This window comes from Rhopalosiphum padi, chromosome 4 (genome assembly GCF_020882245.1).
Source record: "Rhopalosiphum padi isolate XX-2018 chromosome 4, ASM2088224v1, whole genome shotgun sequence".
In the NCBI taxonomy this organism is placed as follows: domain Eukaryota; kingdom Metazoa; phylum Arthropoda; class Insecta; order Hemiptera; family Aphididae; genus Rhopalosiphum; species Rhopalosiphum padi.
Genome location: NC_083600.1, coordinates 29,375,704 through 29,393,927, shown reverse-complemented (window position 1 = coordinate 29,393,927; position 18,224 = coordinate 29,375,704). Strand labels below are relative to the sequence as shown.

General features: G+C 32.1%; 1 protein-coding gene across 3 annotated transcripts in view; it reads right to left on the bottom strand.

Moving 5' to 3' along the window:
- Nucleotides 1-6,362: 6,362 nt before the first annotated feature.
- Nucleotides 6,363-18,224, bottom strand: part of LOC132928520 (myocardin-related transcription factor A-like) — a 61,056-nt gene continuing 49,194 nt past the window's right edge. For 2 of the 3 annotated variants that reach the window (XM_060993256.1, XM_060993254.1), the window contains exons 3-10: nucleotides 11,535-11,600; nucleotides 10,873-11,169; nucleotides 10,016-10,590; nucleotides 9,729-9,936; nucleotides 9,278-9,633; nucleotides 8,525-8,754; nucleotides 8,034-8,445; nucleotides 6,363-7,776 (exon numbers count right to left, since the gene is read on the bottom strand). In XM_060993256.1, the coding sequence (XP_060849239.1) occupies nucleotides 7,396-7,776; nucleotides 8,034-8,445; nucleotides 8,525-8,754; nucleotides 9,278-9,633; nucleotides 9,729-9,936; nucleotides 10,016-10,590; nucleotides 10,873-11,169; nucleotides 11,535-11,600 (2,525 nt within the window). In that variant the 3' untranslated portion in view covers nucleotides 6,363-7,395. The remainder of the gene's footprint in view (nucleotides 7,777-8,033; nucleotides 8,446-8,524; nucleotides 8,755-9,277; nucleotides 9,634-9,728; nucleotides 9,937-10,015; nucleotides 10,591-10,872; nucleotides 11,170-11,534; nucleotides 11,601-18,224) is intronic. The other variant, XM_060993255.1, reaches the window with a different exon arrangement.

Here is an 18,224-nt window from a genome sequence, read left to right as displayed (position 1 = left end):
ATGTATGGACTATGGATATATATAAATTATGTCTGTTATAAATTTTCTTATATACTTTTATATAATATAAATAAATAATAAATACATATATGATTCAAATTATCAATTTAACATTTTATCTCGTTGTGAAAATATTTATACAATAGTTTTCTAATTATTTTTACGTTCTCATAATATCATTATCAGAATTTTGAATTAAAAGTTGTAAATTGTATACACAATATATAAATAAAATAAACTTAATAATTTGGATGCATTGGAACAATGCAAGAATAATACTCGGAATATACGCAATATGTATTAACGCAATAGTACTACAGGAGGTCATTCTGTATCCGAGTTAAATCAAACAACCGTATTTCAATTTCAGTCAAGCATTTTAGCTATATATAAAAAAAAAAGTATAAATTTGATAAATGAAATAGTGGTTCCTCTAATGCTCTAAATTTGCAATAAGGACAAACGGAAATCGAATATTTTTGTTTGTGTAGGGTTGCTATTGGTTAGGAATAGAAAATTTAATAGTTCTTACAATTGAATATTATTTTTGAACTGTATTAAATTATATGAAATTTACCCAAATTAAAGTGTTTTAATTTATTTAGTTTATATTTAACCGAATTTAAGGTAGGATAAATCTTTTGATATTATTTAATTTAACACGGACAACTACGCTATGCAGACTCGATCATAAATTATATGATTTACAAGAACATTCTTACAAACCGGCGTACTAAAATGACACCGGAACACATGGAACAATATATAGTTATTAATTGTTATTGTAAAATAGATTAAATTAAATATATTTAAAACCAAATTAATAAAAAATAAATTTAAATAATAAATAAATAATAATTTAAAATAATAAATAAAATATAATTTTTTTTTAATATTAAAAGAATATTTTGCATATTTAAAGACATAAAACATCATATATCTGGTATTTTAAAATAATATTAAGAGAATATATTGCCTATTTTATGTGACATAAAAACATCATATTTTAAGGATTTTAAGAGAATATAAATCCGACCTCTAATCATATTAAATTAATATATTTATTTACAATATAAAATAAAAGGTCTTAAATGGATGACAGATGGCTCTTATGCAAATCCACAATCTTCGATCGGTTATCATAAGATTTTCGTCAATATATATTCAGCAAAATCCATAGTATCATAGAATATCTTCTATTACTTAATACTGTTTACATTAAATAACGAATATAATTGATTCACGAAGAACTATTATTTTTTATTTGTATATTATTGCCCATTATTTACAGAAAAGTAAATATTTGTTATGATTGAATTTAATGATAGATCTGTATTTTATAGTTGACCAAAATAGCCCAAATAATTGTGTTAAAAATCTGTGTAATTTACTTTAAACAGAATTTAAGAAGAGTGGGGATTTAATTTGTTTTTTTATTATTCATCGTATACACAAGAAAAAAATATATTTACAGCTATAAAAACTATACATAACTATTGTGTTACATTTGACCAGTAAATATCTTAGAACAGACTATGATATTATTTTAAATAACAAAACCATGACTGCACATTATGATATAATACTATAGATAATAAAAATGTTTATTATTTATATTATAGGTAATACGCGAATTATTCAAATATCAAAATAAAAATTACATAAAGTAAAACGGCGTCTTGAATAGGCAATTTAGCTACATGTGAGGGGTCTTAATTAATAATTTTTGAATATTATTTCGGACATAAAAATATGCAGTTACGGTAGGGTAGCCATACATCCCGTTTAGTAAAAAGGATTGTAATTTATTTTAGCTTTATATGCTGTTGTTATGATGAACTTCTTTGAGGATGCGTTTTATCCTGCTTTTTTGTTGATTCCAATTATGCCTTATTCATTTTTATTAATATACCTACATAATATATATCACATTACTAAATATTCATTTTTCAATTTTGTTTTTTTAATAAAAAAAACTTATTGATAAAAATATTATGTTATTGTATAAATAACGACTACGTCACTACGAGAATCTATTAAATGAGTGAAAAATGAAAATACGTAGGTTGTATTATATAGTTTTGTGTCGAGCGGCGATCGTGATTCAATCGGAAATTCAAGCAATAAAAATAAATGTGACTTTGAAATCGTTTATTTTTATTTTTTGTTTTTATTTCATAAATAATATTGTTACAACACTCGTTAACGTAATATATCATATTCGAATATATACTAATAAAATACTAAAACATTAAATTTAAATTAACCTTCTTAAGAGGATGTCACACGCTGTTTTCTTTCTCTAGCCCACGCGCAATATAGACAAAACGCATTTACACAGTCTGAGTAGAACTAGCTCAATTTTGGTTCTAGAGTAAATATACCTATTATAAAATTAAATTTTGATAATATTTCTGAGTACAAGACGATGAGTTTTTTTAAAAACATTAAAATTTTGAAAATTTAAAGGTTATTTAAAAATGTTGTAATTTATAAACGATATAATTAACGATGTATTGAGAATAATAGAAAAAAACTTATCGTCTTGTACTCAGAAATATTATCAAAATTTAATTTTATAATAGGTATATTTACTCTAGAACCAAAATTGAGCGAGTTCTACTCAGACTGCGTAAATGCGTTTTGTCTATGTTGCGCGTGGGCTAGAGAGAGAAAACAAACAGTGTGTGACATCCTCTTAAGAGGTGTGAAGGTGTGTATATACTCCAAATTTAAAAAAAATGCATTACCGTTTTTTAAAGATACTGACGAATTCGGAAATGATCTAAGTTCTATTTTTTATTTTTTTGAAAAATGGTCACCATAATTTAAGGTAATGATAATAATTAATATTCAATTTTCTACTACCGAACACCATATATACTCAACCAACGCTTGAACATTTTATAGACAAACGATTGAAATTATTTTATATGATTATTAACAATATTTACTTATTACTGAGCAAGTTTTATGCGCATGGTTAAAATCTATACCTAATATATATTTCACAATTTTTAAATTTTATGTTAATGATGATAATATACAATAGATCAATACATTTATTTATTTTTTCAAGGTACCTATATTGGCACAGGCCATGTAAAACATGAACAGCATTACGTTCAAACCACGAGTACGGTATATTATAGAAGGGCTCACTCATACATACTTTCAGTTTGATTAACCATGCGAGGCACAACATTACTTTTTTAATAATTTAAAATAACCTTTTGTGAACGTATCTAAAATAATAATAATAACTACAATGGGCGCGCATAATAAAATCATAACGGACACTGCAATATCTGCGGTATATTATATAATATATACAATTTCATTTTATTTTTACTGTAATATACGTAATATATATTATTATGTATAAACGAAAAAAAGTAAATATAACATACATAAAATATAATAAATATTATGATATAGATACTATACATTATTATAGGTATTATGATGTAAGAAAAGGATGAAGTATTTGTCCTGTATCAATCTTTTTGGAATTGCAATTGCATGTGCATCGTGCTATACTGGGGCAATTGCAACTTGATAAGTTTCTTGTGACTTCCTAGTTCCTTAACAGCTGACATCATTGTTCTTAGATATTATTATAATGACATATACAAAAGTTAAGTATACATACACCACTACACCTATACCTACTCATTTACTTATAGTTATTTTTTAATCTGTGATTGAAATAAAATAACCGACGAAAAGAACTGGTACCTATAAAACACGTGAACAAAATGAAGTTAATTATCTATCACAATATCACAAGTGGCTATTGATTCACAATAAATAAATATATTTTATAGTTAATATAGTGATTATAAAATAAATCATGTCAGGATAAAATTAATACCTTAAATATTAACATTCAAAATAATATAAAATATTACGAAATATTAATCAACATGTTTTACAACAGAATTAAACCTGGAAGAACCTATTGATTATAATATAGAACTGAGTGACTGTATAATACATAAACATTCCAACATGGTTTATGATCTTACAATTCTTACATTGACTCGATCGTGTTATGATTTCCGCGTATCACGAGTTGTTTTGCATTAATTATTGTATTTTATTTTTTCTATAACCCGTATAATATATATTATGTATGTACGAAAATAAAGTAAAAATAACGTACGAAACATATAAAATATACAATATTATATAAAACATAACTCTATCATTATGGATAAGCAACACAAGTACGCGATATAATACTTGTGCTGTAATTTGTATAATACTGATGGTCCTCTACGCATGTTCCCATCGGACTATCGGAGAACGCAAACGCCGAATTAAATTAAGCTACCATCAGACTTTATATTGTTATATATAGTTATATAGGTAGGTACGTAGAAATAATATAATAGAGATAAGTACCCTTTATTATAATAGAATATAAGTTCGAATTAGAAGATTTTAATATAAAATAAATATCACCTGAAAAAAGTATGGTAGAGTTCTCACAACTAAGTAATACCTACTGCAGGGGTGAGGTACTTGTTGAACTCCAACCATGTAATATGCATAACTAAACGTAATATCTAACAGTTACAGGGGATATAAGGTCAATATTTTATAATTTACCATGGGGGAACAATAATGAAACTTCAAATGCCATTTATTTGATAAAAGGTCCCAAAGGGTCGAACACTGTGCCAAAACGTTTGAAATATATTTTAACTTCAATGTGTACTATGGCTTTTACAGGTCATCCACATGGTGGACATTCACGGATTAATTTTGATTTTTGAATAATAAATTATATAAATGCTTATGGTCTACCATCGGACGAAAAGTTAAAAGCCGCACGTTATAAACCTATATTTTATAGATAATATATTAGGTAGATATATAGTATATACCAAAATATCTATGCCATATAGATACCATGGCGGTGGTCTAACGTTCTATTTACAATTCACAGTCGTTGTTTATCGGTATAGACTATACTACCATAGATGATATCTATACAGACGATATAATTAACGCTTAAAATTAATAACATGAAAATAGCAATAATTATGTTTTTAATTTTATTACAAACATTTTTAATAAATCAAAATAATAAAAATGTAGTTCAAAATCTTACCTTTAATTCCATAAACCGATTAAATTTTTTAATATTCCAACAAATGTTACCTATAAATGTTGATAAGCCAGGTAAGATGCATTTGAATTTTTCCTTTTTTTTAAAAAAAATATTTTACATAAATCTACAGAACATAAATCTTTTGTGTAAAAAGAATAAAAATTGCTTGTAACGCATTTAAAAAAATAAAATATTCAGGATTCTTGTCACTTCAAAGTAGTTATCTGCAATGATGGACTATTATACAATACAATAATAGATATGTTCATACTTTATATGAATTCTTCTTACATATAAGTAAATTTAAAAAATCCTTTGATAAATATGGAATATTTTGTGCCAAGACACTTTTTAACAATCGCTTCAAAAGTAGTAAACAAGAAGAAGGAAAAAACAATACAAAATATATAACAATCATTTTTCGATTTACTCACAAATATATATATAAATATATATATAATTATTCAGAAAAATGTACATAAACAAAATACATAATCAAATAAAATAACAATAAATTGAACTTAATTAACACTATTGCTTTTATGATTAGGTACACCTACGCATAAATGTTAAGTCAAAAGTTATATAGGAATTTTTTTATGATCTTTTGATTTTTGTTTTTTTTTTAATTTTTTTTTTTGTTTGTTTATAATAACAAATTTTGATCTAAAATATTCTTGACTAATTGACTAAATTGATTAATATTTAATCAAAATTAACTAATATCAGTATGGCATGAATTATTATTTATATGATAAATTATGATATACACAATATAATAAATATTGTAATAGCAACCATCAATGATCATGTGTAAATTTTTTAGCAAAAACTTGTAGATTTTGTTCGATAATAATTTCCTACAAATATTTTTCTACATAGTATAATATTCGTTTAGTGTTTTTGGAATGTTTAAAATAATTTTATCTATTGATTAAAAGGAAAAACACATGAATTTTTTTATGCGTGATTGACTTCACAAATGCGATGACAAACATTAAATATTGTTTTACAGATAACTATGTATGGACTATTACATAATACAGGTAAAGAGCACCATTACAGAACAAAAAAAAAAAAAAACAAAAAAACAAAAATAAAAGATAAGTAATAGTAGTAAAAGTAATAACAGAACAGATTAAAAATGTTACGTATACAATCGTTCTTATCAAAATATGTCGATGAAGGAAGCATAAAAGGAAAATGGTAAAAGTCACAAATATATAATATAATATAGCCGTAAGACGCTGAGAAAAGGTTAATAAATATATTTGTATAATACATACATTTGAGAGAAAAATATTTTCTAAAAAAAAAAACAAAAAAATAATATAATAATAATTCTGTTTTCGCCCGGTACGACGCACAGCCCATCGAGGTAAATGACGGCACTAGGTGTGCCGTATGCCGTTTCACATGCGCTCACTATACAATATAATACTATGGTACTATTTTAATAACTATTCAGCACCTATTCATTGGTTAAGCGGATATTATAATTATGTATATCGTTTTTCAACCGCTTTTTTGTCATTTTATTACTTCTTATTTAAAAATAAATAAAAATATAATTTAACTATGAAATTAGTAATACTTAATAATATTTAAAAAAAGATAGTTTAATACAAACATATTATATTATGTACAAGATACTTATTACAAATAAAATACGATATTTAAAATAATATTTTTGTTTATTTATTAAACACTATATATCATTATGCCGGACGTTTTTATTTTAATCTTTTAAATAAAAATTAAGGAATGTAAACCACAGATAATGGATTTAATGGGTTAGTTTTTTTATTATTTTATTTTCTGTTAAAAAAAAAAATAAATAATAATTATACAATTTTGAGCAATGAAAAAGAAAGAAAAATTATTTGTATTTTTATAATTTCTCTAAATAAATATTCCTTAAGTAAACACGACCCTGGTAAATAAATGAGCATATAATAATTTTTCGTCAATTTATTATTGTTTTTAACTATTTAAATAAAATGTAATAATTTTTTTTAAATCTTTATACAAATCGGTCGACACGATCAATCGACTCGAGATGATATGACTGGTAAATGTAAACAAACGTTAGTTTACTTCATACTTGATTTATTGACGTTGGACGAGAATTTTCAGACGAGTGAAGAAGAGATGAAGAAACAGAGAAAAAATAGACGAAGGGGAATGGCGATAACGATAGCGCGCAATACGCACGTATATAGAAGTAAACGTGTACACATACGTAGCGACGATATAATAATATTTTACAAGTAAAATTACGTCGCGAAGTCTATTCGGTCCCACAGGAAGTCCATATTGGCAGGAAGTTTAAAGTCATTGTCGGCGGCTTCACCATTGAACAGGTCGGCCAGCGGTTCAGCTGATGGTGGTGGCAGATCCAATGAATCGAGCCAGTCGGTATCCACGTCCATCATTAGGTCATCGTTGCACACCACGTCCATAGCGAATGGATCGTCCATGTGTATATCGAAGTCGGATGCCGCATTTACCACCGAGTTATCGACTCCGGATCCCGCAGACGTCTGATCGTGCGCCGCCGACGCGGGCAACTCGCCGTTCCTGATCAATATCTCCAGGACGTCGTCCATCATCTGACTTTTGGACACATTATGCCGGCAAGTGTCAGCCAAATGGTCCTGAAACACAACAACATATTTTTATTATAAAAACGATTAAAATAAGAGATCGACCTGAACAGAACATATGGGTTAGATTAAAATAGCATGTAGGTAACGAGCTGTTTAACGATTTTATATTTAGCAAATAAAAAAAACAATTTGTGATGCTTAAAATAATAATGACCCAACACGTAAATTGAGGAGAAGAAAACCAATCACGAGATTCTATCCAGATACCGAGTACAATAATTTAGAATATTAAAGAATCGACTCACGTTTTGAAACAGTTTAGTGTCGTCGAACACCATTGGCAGACTGTTAATATCGATGTAAGGAGACGACGATGGTGATGGTGGTTTTACGTCCTCCTGTTTTGGACTTTGGTTGTTGTTTTCCAACGTGTCTTGGTGTCGATTTTCCGACGATGATTCAATAACTCTCTCTACTAGCTGCTGCTGCGATGGCAAGTTTACGGTGGTTTGTTGCTGCAATTTCACGTCATCTACTACCATGGGAACGTCGATTTTGTCGTCATCCACCACTTTGTGGAACCCGGAGGGGGTCTGAACGACTGTAATTGTCGGCTTGTTGTTGTTGTTAATGTTAGTGTTGTTGTTGTTGATATTGGTGGTAGTCAGGTTGGGTTGAACGAACGTACCCAAAAAATTCGGCAGAGAAGTTGTTCTACTGAAATAGATTTAATATAATAAAATAAACACGATAGACGACAATTAGAATCAATTTCAAAGTTTAATTTGACACATACCTTTGATTGTTGTGGTCTAACTGACTCAAAATCGATGCCGCTTGTTCCTTGTCCAATACGATTGTATTGCTCCTCCGTTTGGTTGTCTCAAGATTGTTGTTATTATTCTTCATTGAATTATTGTTGTTCGTCGTCAAGATCATATGTTTCTGTTGTTTTTGTTGTTGGTTCAACTGTTGCTGCTGAAGGAAGGCTGCCAGATTTGCTTTCGCATTAACCGGCTGATGAGGCTGAAATATAAATAATATAAATTAATATTATGAAACAAACGTTATGGTTTTAATCATTAAACTTAATTGACAATAATTGCGATACATTAATGCCAAAATAGGGGATAGTCGTTTATACGTATACACGGTATTTCGTTACCTCTAATATCAAACAATTAACCATGAGGTTAGGTTATTTTCCAAATACATATTTAAAATAGTACGTACAAATATAAATATATATGCATATTAAGTATTCATCAACATCTTAAAATAATAAACTGTTGTAATCAACAAATAAAACCTAAAATGGGGTTAATACATTTTTTATTTAGGTCATTAAATTTAAAAACGAGTCGATGACGATACCGTTGATTACATTTAATTGACTTGTAATAAATTCGATAATGTGGAATTATATTGCAATCATTTAAGTCTGTTACCTAACTGCATTTCTATTACTATGTCGTATAATAAATTTGCTTAAACGTGTTGCTTTTTTGGTAAATGCATGTTACGTGAACGCATTTTTATTTTTAAATACCTGGAATGTTTGTACCCTGGTTTGCTGTTGTTGTTGAAGCTGTAGTTGGGAGTTAAGTAGTTGTTTTTGTAGCTGTTCTATGCGCCTCTGTTGTTCCCGTATGATGCGGTCTTCTTCTGGCGTATTTTGGGATCCCGGTGATGGTAAGGGTGGTGGTGGGGGTGGAGGAGGTGGCGGTGGTGGCGTGGACGACGACCGCGGAGGACTGTTTGGATTCGAATGACTACTGGGTGATAGTATCATGTTCGACAAGTCCGAATTGTGTTCAGCAAATGATCGTAACCTTTCAATTAACTGTGGTTTCGGCCCAGACACGGGTAAATTACGTTTCTTCAGCTCAGCCTTTAAGTCACTCACTAAAACCAAATTTAATAATTATTTAAGTAAAAACGTTAGGTAAACAAAAATTATATTCGAATTTGTTATATGTATATATTAATATAGTACTAACCCTTTAAATCATCGAGATTTCGTAATGAACGGGTTTCGATAATCTGCGGTAGATTGTTGATGGTCTGGGCGGACGCTGTAGACGACGCAGAAGATTGCGCAGACGACGGCGAAGACGATGAAGACGACGACGACGATACAGTAGAAGATTGCTCAACGATTGATGAGGTCGATTTGTGTGGTGGGGCGGGCAGTATGAGTTGAGGATACTATGGATAAAAAAAAATAATTGATAACATTTTAATGTTAATGTTTCCAAGACACGAGGTATACACGATGAACTCTTACTTTTTGTTGCCATTCGAGTTGCCACTGTAAGAACAACTGCTGCTGCTGCAAAAGCAATTCATACGAGGTCTCAGCCGAATTGGCATTTAAATTTTGCGATTTATGCGCACTTGGTGGACCTTTGTACTCATGGAACTTGATCGTTCTGGTCTTCGCCTGCGACTTACTTTTGCTTTTCTTTCGGTTTTTGTCCTTACCCGGTGCCGGCTGCTGCCCATGCACCTGTAGCGGTAGAGTTGACGGAGGCATTGGTGGAGGCGCAGGGGGTGGCGGTGAGGCAACAGAACTCATTGGTGACAAGCTGGACGTGGACGAGCCCAAGGGTGAAGGTAGTAACGTTAAGGTGACAATACCTGCGTTGGCAGCGGCTGTCTCTATCATATCATACGCTGGCCTGTGGGTCAGCGCTACCGTTGGTGGCGGTGGTGGTGGAGGCGGTGGTGGCGGAGGCGGAGAACACGAACTTCCAGCACCGCCCGAACTTTGAGAGTCCTCGTCTAAAGTCAAATACTGATCGGGGAGTTCAGGTTTGACCTTTTGTCCTTCGCTGGTGGCTTTGAATTCGATCTGACCCTCTGCAAAACAAACGAATGCACGTCTATCAAAACACACCCGTGAAGCGAGATTAGGAGCCAAACACAATAGCCAATGAATATTGTATTTTTACTAACAGCTAAATAAACCATGTTATTTATTATGCATTTTGTAATTTTTTACCTCAGATAATAATTTACTGGCATAAAAAGAGAGGTAAATTTTAACGTTTATCTTTCACCTTTATATAGTACTTTCAAAACTGTCAACTATGAAAATTTCAGAAATGTTCACTTAAATTTGTGGTCAATGTATACACATACCTTTAACGGCCCTTTCAATAGGCTCGTCTGTATGAAGTATATTCTTTTTGATCAATTCCAAAGGACCTGGCCTATGTGCTAGTTGGGTATTTAGCGAATCGGCCAAACGACACTTGACCAACATGCGCTGACGTTCGGCTAATGATCGGTCAACGTCACCGACGTCCTCTAATATGTGCTGTCTGACCAGCTGCTGTTTGTCAGGCCTCTGTTGAATTTTGGCTTTCAACAGATCGCCCATCTTGGCCCTCTCCAACTTTTGTCGTTGTTCATGGAAGGCTGGTGGGCTTTTCAAACCTGCAAATACGCCAAGCGAAGATTATAGTTAAAAGACTAAATCACAAATGCTGACACACTATCGTAGTAGTGTCGACAAATAATCATTAAACAACAACCGCAAGACTCATGACTGATACACAGTAATATCATCTGGTACATATCAATTAACAACCAAATGCTCCGGATTAAGCATATTTTTTTTTTAGATTACGCGCGACTAAAATGAAATAAATGCATGCTAAACACAGAATGTGAGATTTGCTAATAGTTAACTTTCGTTCAACCTTAAAGGGCGGTGGTGCATCATAAAACATAGGGTAGAACGCTCAAAAAAATCGTCTTGCGTGTCGCCGAGTATATGTCGGGCGTGGTCGTATACTTACAGGGCATAATTCCTTGGGCAACCAATTGGTTAATGGGTCTCCTCAACATCAACTTGACTTTGAGAGCTGAAAAAAAAACAAAAACGAATTCATAATAATAATTATAACCAAGATGAATAAACCAGAGAATATAAATGTGTCGCGTGCGTACACAATTATTACGCTTATGGTTTCGGTCATAAATTAATGGGCGTAATGTATAGTCACTATAGTAGTAGTAGTAGTAGTGTGTTTTTGTGTATGTGTGTGTATTAGAGGATCAAGTAGTTAAAAAAAAATCATAATCTCCATCGCGTCCGTTATTTTTACGAGCGTACAAGCGGGTTTTTCTATTTCGGTACGGCTGGCGGCGGCGCGCTGGCTTAAGAAGACGTTAAGACTGTCGTGGGATATTAATTTGAATCTGCGGGCGAGTGAAATGAAGAACGGGGGAAAAAAATTACATAACACGAACCGCGGAGAGTAAAACGTTGAGATTTTTACAGGCTATGGCGCGGCAGAATGAATTATACGTGTCATTATGTGGACATTGTGGCGGCGGCGGTTGGACGCCAAAAAATAGAATTTTTTTTCCGCTGAACCGATAACAACACATTGTAAAATCTCGGCTTTGGCCGTCGCAGCAAAAGAATTATTTCGAAGAAGAGAGAGGCGGCGGCGGCAGCGGTTAAATATGCACACATAATATATAAATATATTAAATATAGGCAAATACTTTGCAGACCTGTGCCAGACAATTAGGTACTATTTTTTTTTCCTTTTTTTTTGCTACCATTCATACATAAAATATATACATAGTTTACACCAGGGATAAACAATTAATATTTTTGGCCACCATAAAATTCATGAAGTCTTAGTCTTCGTCATATTCAATGAACATGTTCATTCAAATAAATCTAAGGTAAAATCAAATATCAAAAGAAAGCTTATAAAAACCTCATTTAATTCAGAATAAAAGTAATAATATATTTTGTCCTCGCACCTTCATTTGTGGTGATGTCTAATATACGTTTTGATAAACAACATATATGGTGTGGAATAACAATGCTAGAACTTTATTACGGGAAATTAGAAACGATATAATTCACACGTTTCCATACGTAAAGCTGAAGGATTTCATCGTCGGGATTAAAAAATGAGTCGGAAAATGGTACTGTTTTGTTTTACCAACGACGTGACGACAAAAATTTCGTCATCTTTGCAGGATGAACAATATTATATAAAAGACAGCTGCAGTTGGATAAGATAACATTCGTTTTCGGAGAGACAGCTATTGTTTACCCGCACCGTTGTCGGTCCAGACAATAATTCATGTACGACAGTTGACGACAAAAAAATTAATTTGGCCGGACACGAGTACGTTTTTTAAATTTCTATATAGAGATGGAATACGAAAACAGCTCGTACGGGGTCAAGTCCGCAACGATCATATCACCACGACTGCACAACTACCGCAACGATTGTCAACACGCCGCTAAACGGAATTACTTAACAACAACAATAATAATAATAATAATAATAATAATGTGTGTATATATATATATATATATACACAGATAGAGATATGTACGGTTCGTGATTGATGGCCTATGCTTTACGGCCGCCGCCATCGAGTCGACCGCACGATTAGAAAGGGCCAACGTCTACGAAAAGGGACACCACACACACCATGCTTGCGTAATTAGGTATATATATATATATATTATAGCACAAGAACAACGGTACAATTACAGTATACTACATAATATACATGTATTCTTGTTTGTGTGTGTGTAAAGTCGAGATCGCAGCAAACGTTTCCGATTATACATTATTATATACGAGATGAATATCTTGGCGACACGGTCTTGCGAAACCGACAGAACTATAAATGGGAGGTTGTCGATCGGTGTTTTTTTTTATTCTCCATAGATAGGTTGTACGTGAAATGACCACCGTACAATCACAACGATCATAATATTGTATTTTTATTCGTCGTGATTATACATATGTTATGTACGTACGAGTATTTATTTATTTATTACTTATTTTTTTTCAACAAAAATTATGGTTTTGATATTAAAATCATCTGGACAAGAACGAAACGGTACGACGCGGCAATATTAAAAAATGTTTTCCTGTCAACAACTGTCGACCAACAGTTGCGGCGCAATCGCTAAATGTGTCATCATTAGCGTGATTAATTCAATGCCGCGCGGCGGCCGAGACTTGGCTGTAATTATTGTATTGGGTAAAATATAATATATACTTCGGTCGAGTACCGTATAGTAAATACTAAATAGCAATCGTCAATCGTAAGTTTTTTTACTCTAGCGGCTGATTAAAGTATGTACATTATACATGGTGTAAGTACGTATAATATATATCAATGTGGTCAGTCCCAAAACCCAAAATTCTTCTAATCGACCTCCTCCCCCCCGCCACCGAAAAAAGATGAATTTTAAATTTTAAACAAAGTTAAGTAAATTTATTAACTCTCTAAATTGGGTGTAGATGAATATATTGAATCGAGTTTGGAATACCAGAGACCAATAGAGAATATATTTAATATAATTGTTTAAAGTACCATAAGTGATAAATACAAACAAATTCTTAATATAAAAATATACATATTTACCGGTCCATCGTATACAGCCTAAAATTAAAATAAAATAATTAATGCCTATTATTGTGCAGACCATGTATAAATTATAACACCCAACAGCATAATTGCAATTAGTTTGTTTTTATGCACTTTTCGTGGCTCCAGGTGGTATTTATTAAATCTAACGTTAATTGAAAACTCGACTAATAGCAAGTCATTCAAAATTGCACACTTACATAAAAATATATTGATGAGAGCACTTTAAAATTATTGGTCTTTGGTCATACAATATACAGAACCTATAAATGATTTAAATTTTCACCACACTGCCTAATTATATTTATCGAATAATTCATTATTTCTAAATATAAAAAAAAAATGTTCGGGCCAAATGAACGTGAGATAACTTTTCTGGTTTACGGGTCATTGACTTAGACCAAACAAATTAATTAAGAAATGTGTTTATATTATTAAAAAAATATTAGTTTCCATATTATTTTTAGATCATTTTTTTCTTTGTATTCCGCTGATTAATTACTAATGTTTATTTTATAAACAAAATATAGTACAATACATATCTGTGGTACAATTTCCACGAATTCACTGCAAACTTTGACTAAACTCAACAATTTTATCCTACAATAAATACTCTGAGGGGACGGAATAATAAAATAAATAGTTACTATGGCATAAATTAAGCACATAAATTATTATTCATTTAGTTTATAGTAAAAATATCAAAAATCACACCTACTTCCTTCACACACAATATGTATACTTCAGTTTAATATGTAACTCAGAAATATCAAATATTAGGGACAAAAAAATTACAAAATAAATGCTATACAAACGATTTATTCCACAACAGTATAATAATTAATAATCAACAAAAATATAATATTATTATATTTCCATGCCTACACGCGACACAGTACTCATTAATGTATTTAATATAAAGTAGAGTATAGCACGTAGCGCATACTTAATGCATTTTATTCACACCATGGTGCCTGTAATATGGTACAGTAATGGGTTGTCAAGGCGACGATGAGGCATTCAAACGCAACTACGTTATTACGATGACAAAACGAATGATAATAAAATTTAAAAAAAAACGATATTGCTATGTTTATTATCCAAGAAGACCTCGTTCGAGTTTTCGAACAATATAATAATATAATTATTATTAACGTGTGAACACACTTTAAACAATTAATCTTGTCTATGCATATCGTATAATTTACAGAAGTTTATCGCGTGAACAGTAAATACACTGTATTGGTTTTAATATCTATTTTCATATGTTTCCTTATATACATATATATTTTCACCCGCCGACATGCCATGAATTGTTTATCTTTGTTTAGGGTTGTGTTGACAACACGCCCGTCTATTTTTATTAAACACTTCAGCACATATTATACATATATATATATATATTTTATATCTTAGTATTATACAGACACATACTACTAACGTTCGGTTTACAGATGAGCATCGTCTCACACGAGAGTCGGTCGTAAGTCGTAACCCAACGACGCGACTTTATTGTAATCGGTGTTTTGTTTCTCGTACACATATTCACATTGCAGCTGGACGTAACGCCATTATAATATGTTATAAAATGTTTAATATTATAGACTATATAATGCGTACAAGACGACAGTGTTCATTGTTATGTACATCGTATAATATTCACTACATTCAGTTGGGCAAAGTTTCTCTATAACATAACCGTTTGGTTGTTGAGCATATTGAACGTATATCAAACATATTTTTGGTGGGTTGTGACCAAAAACAATAGATTTTCGTCATGTCAATCGTCGCGTACGATAACATATTAACCGTATTATATTATATACGACATATCGAATGTTTTACATTAAGGCCATCTCCCACGCAACGCACTAGACTATATAGAAATACGATATATATAAATAGCTGAATATGACATGCAGATCGTATCACACATCGTGTAACCTAAACCTATTCGCAGATGGTTCACCGTCGTCTCGCGAGTTAGGCGGTACAAATGCTACAAATTTAACCGATAACCGATTTAACCGCTGTACAATAAGAAACTGTAAATGCTTTAAGCAAAAAAAAAAAATTTCCGAGAACATTTATGAGACTAATTACAAAAAAAAATTCCATCACCACCCCACCCGTCCAACACCCACTAATCTTGTACTCGGTTCAGCTATTTCATACGCGAAAAATCTCATGATGCTCCTATCTACTTATGCTAAATAGCTTAATTAAACTAATTTTGAAACTTCCCAAAACGTTGTACTCGAAGCCGTGGGCGAAATGAGCAAATCACTTTATCATATTAGGACTATAAGAGAAAAATCATTTTTGGGTGAAAGGAGTTACAGCTCGTGAAATCCTGTAGTCATTCACTTCGAAAGCACATGTGTGTACAGGTACATAATATTATTATGTAGATATACTAACACATATGTATATAATTAAGACACAATAACAGAACAACGCGATCGTCGATTGTCGTCGGACGTCATTATGGACGATTATTAGACGTTTTGTGTTTCGTCGAGGCTGCGATGACTGCGCCGAAAGAAGGAAATCATTTAAGTCGTACGTGCGACGATGTGAGGTCTAAGAACACCGCGAAACTCGTTGGGCAAAGCCAATTAATAACCCCGTCCGTGTATGCACATTGCACGTCATCACTCCTTCCACTCACCCGGACACCCATGGAAATATCCTAATCCTTCTCTTCCTTCGCGGGGTGGGTGAACACATCTAGTCGTGGGGGGGAGGTGTCATAAGGCATGACGTACACCGACTGTAATGGAAAACGGGGAAGGTAGTGACCAGAAGTCTGAGTGGAGGTGTAGAGGAGGAAGAAAGTACACGCAGATTTCGCAGCCCGCGGACAGACCATATGTCGCAGCAGCGCACAGACGACGCCGCTGGGCGCGTGACATAATCATATAATATTATTATTACTATAATGGTTTTTATTTCGTAGAACGGCGACGGCCACTTGTTATTATTGAAATATTATCGTTTCGTTCGATAGCATAATGACGGCGCCACCGCAGCCGTCGGAAAGTCTGTATTACTATTATTATTATTATTATAATCTAAACACTGTATAACCACGTATTGCAATATGCACGTTTAGTCGTCATTGCATCGCGTTTTACCGTAGTCGTGGTCGCATAAAATTATACAATTGATATTATAAATCCTTCGCAGCAACAGTCCTTTTATAATAATAATAATAATAATAATAGGTAATAATAATGCATACGATATGCGTCGATAAATTGCATATCGTATTATTATTAAAAATAGTACCGTTTTTTATTCGCCGCACAGCAGTGGACCGAGAAAATCACAAAACCATCCCCCTCCGCCCATTCCTCTCGTCGGGAATCCACCCACCCGCGGGTACAGAGTTGACATGTGTGTAATAATCGTCGGTTATTAGTCCGCTGTGAGCATATAATGCATATAATATATATTATTTTATTATTATTACTGACGTGCGCGTGTACTGGCTGCAGTATAATTACGCAACGTTAACCGCCCACGGGCCCATATTATATTATTTGTATATAATATACGTTATATATTACGACTGTGTATCATATATATTTGGTTTATTAATATCGCACGTGTCGTCCGTGGCGAATCAACGGGACACGATTTTATATTTTGCGGTCGTCATTACGCACGCTACCGCCGGTCACCGCAGTAGCGACAACGATGACAACACCGCGCCGCTACACGCAGGCTGATAAACGAACGACGTATACTCAGCAGACGGAATAGATTTAAAGAAAACTATATCTTATATAATATAATAATGAATGTACAATTATAAGAGACTCGTAAAATTGGAAAATGTAAAACCAATAGACACGACATTTCATACATATTGATTAAGCCTCGCGGAATGTTTTTTGTTAAATTTTTCAACCCATTTGATACCATTTAGAACCCATTTGATTCACGAAAATCAATTTTTTTTTTATTTATACTGAGTGATTTTTTTATCTAACAACAATACTCATTATTTCAAAGTCTATTAACGTAGGTATTTGTAAGAAAAAATTTTTACTTTCATAATCTCC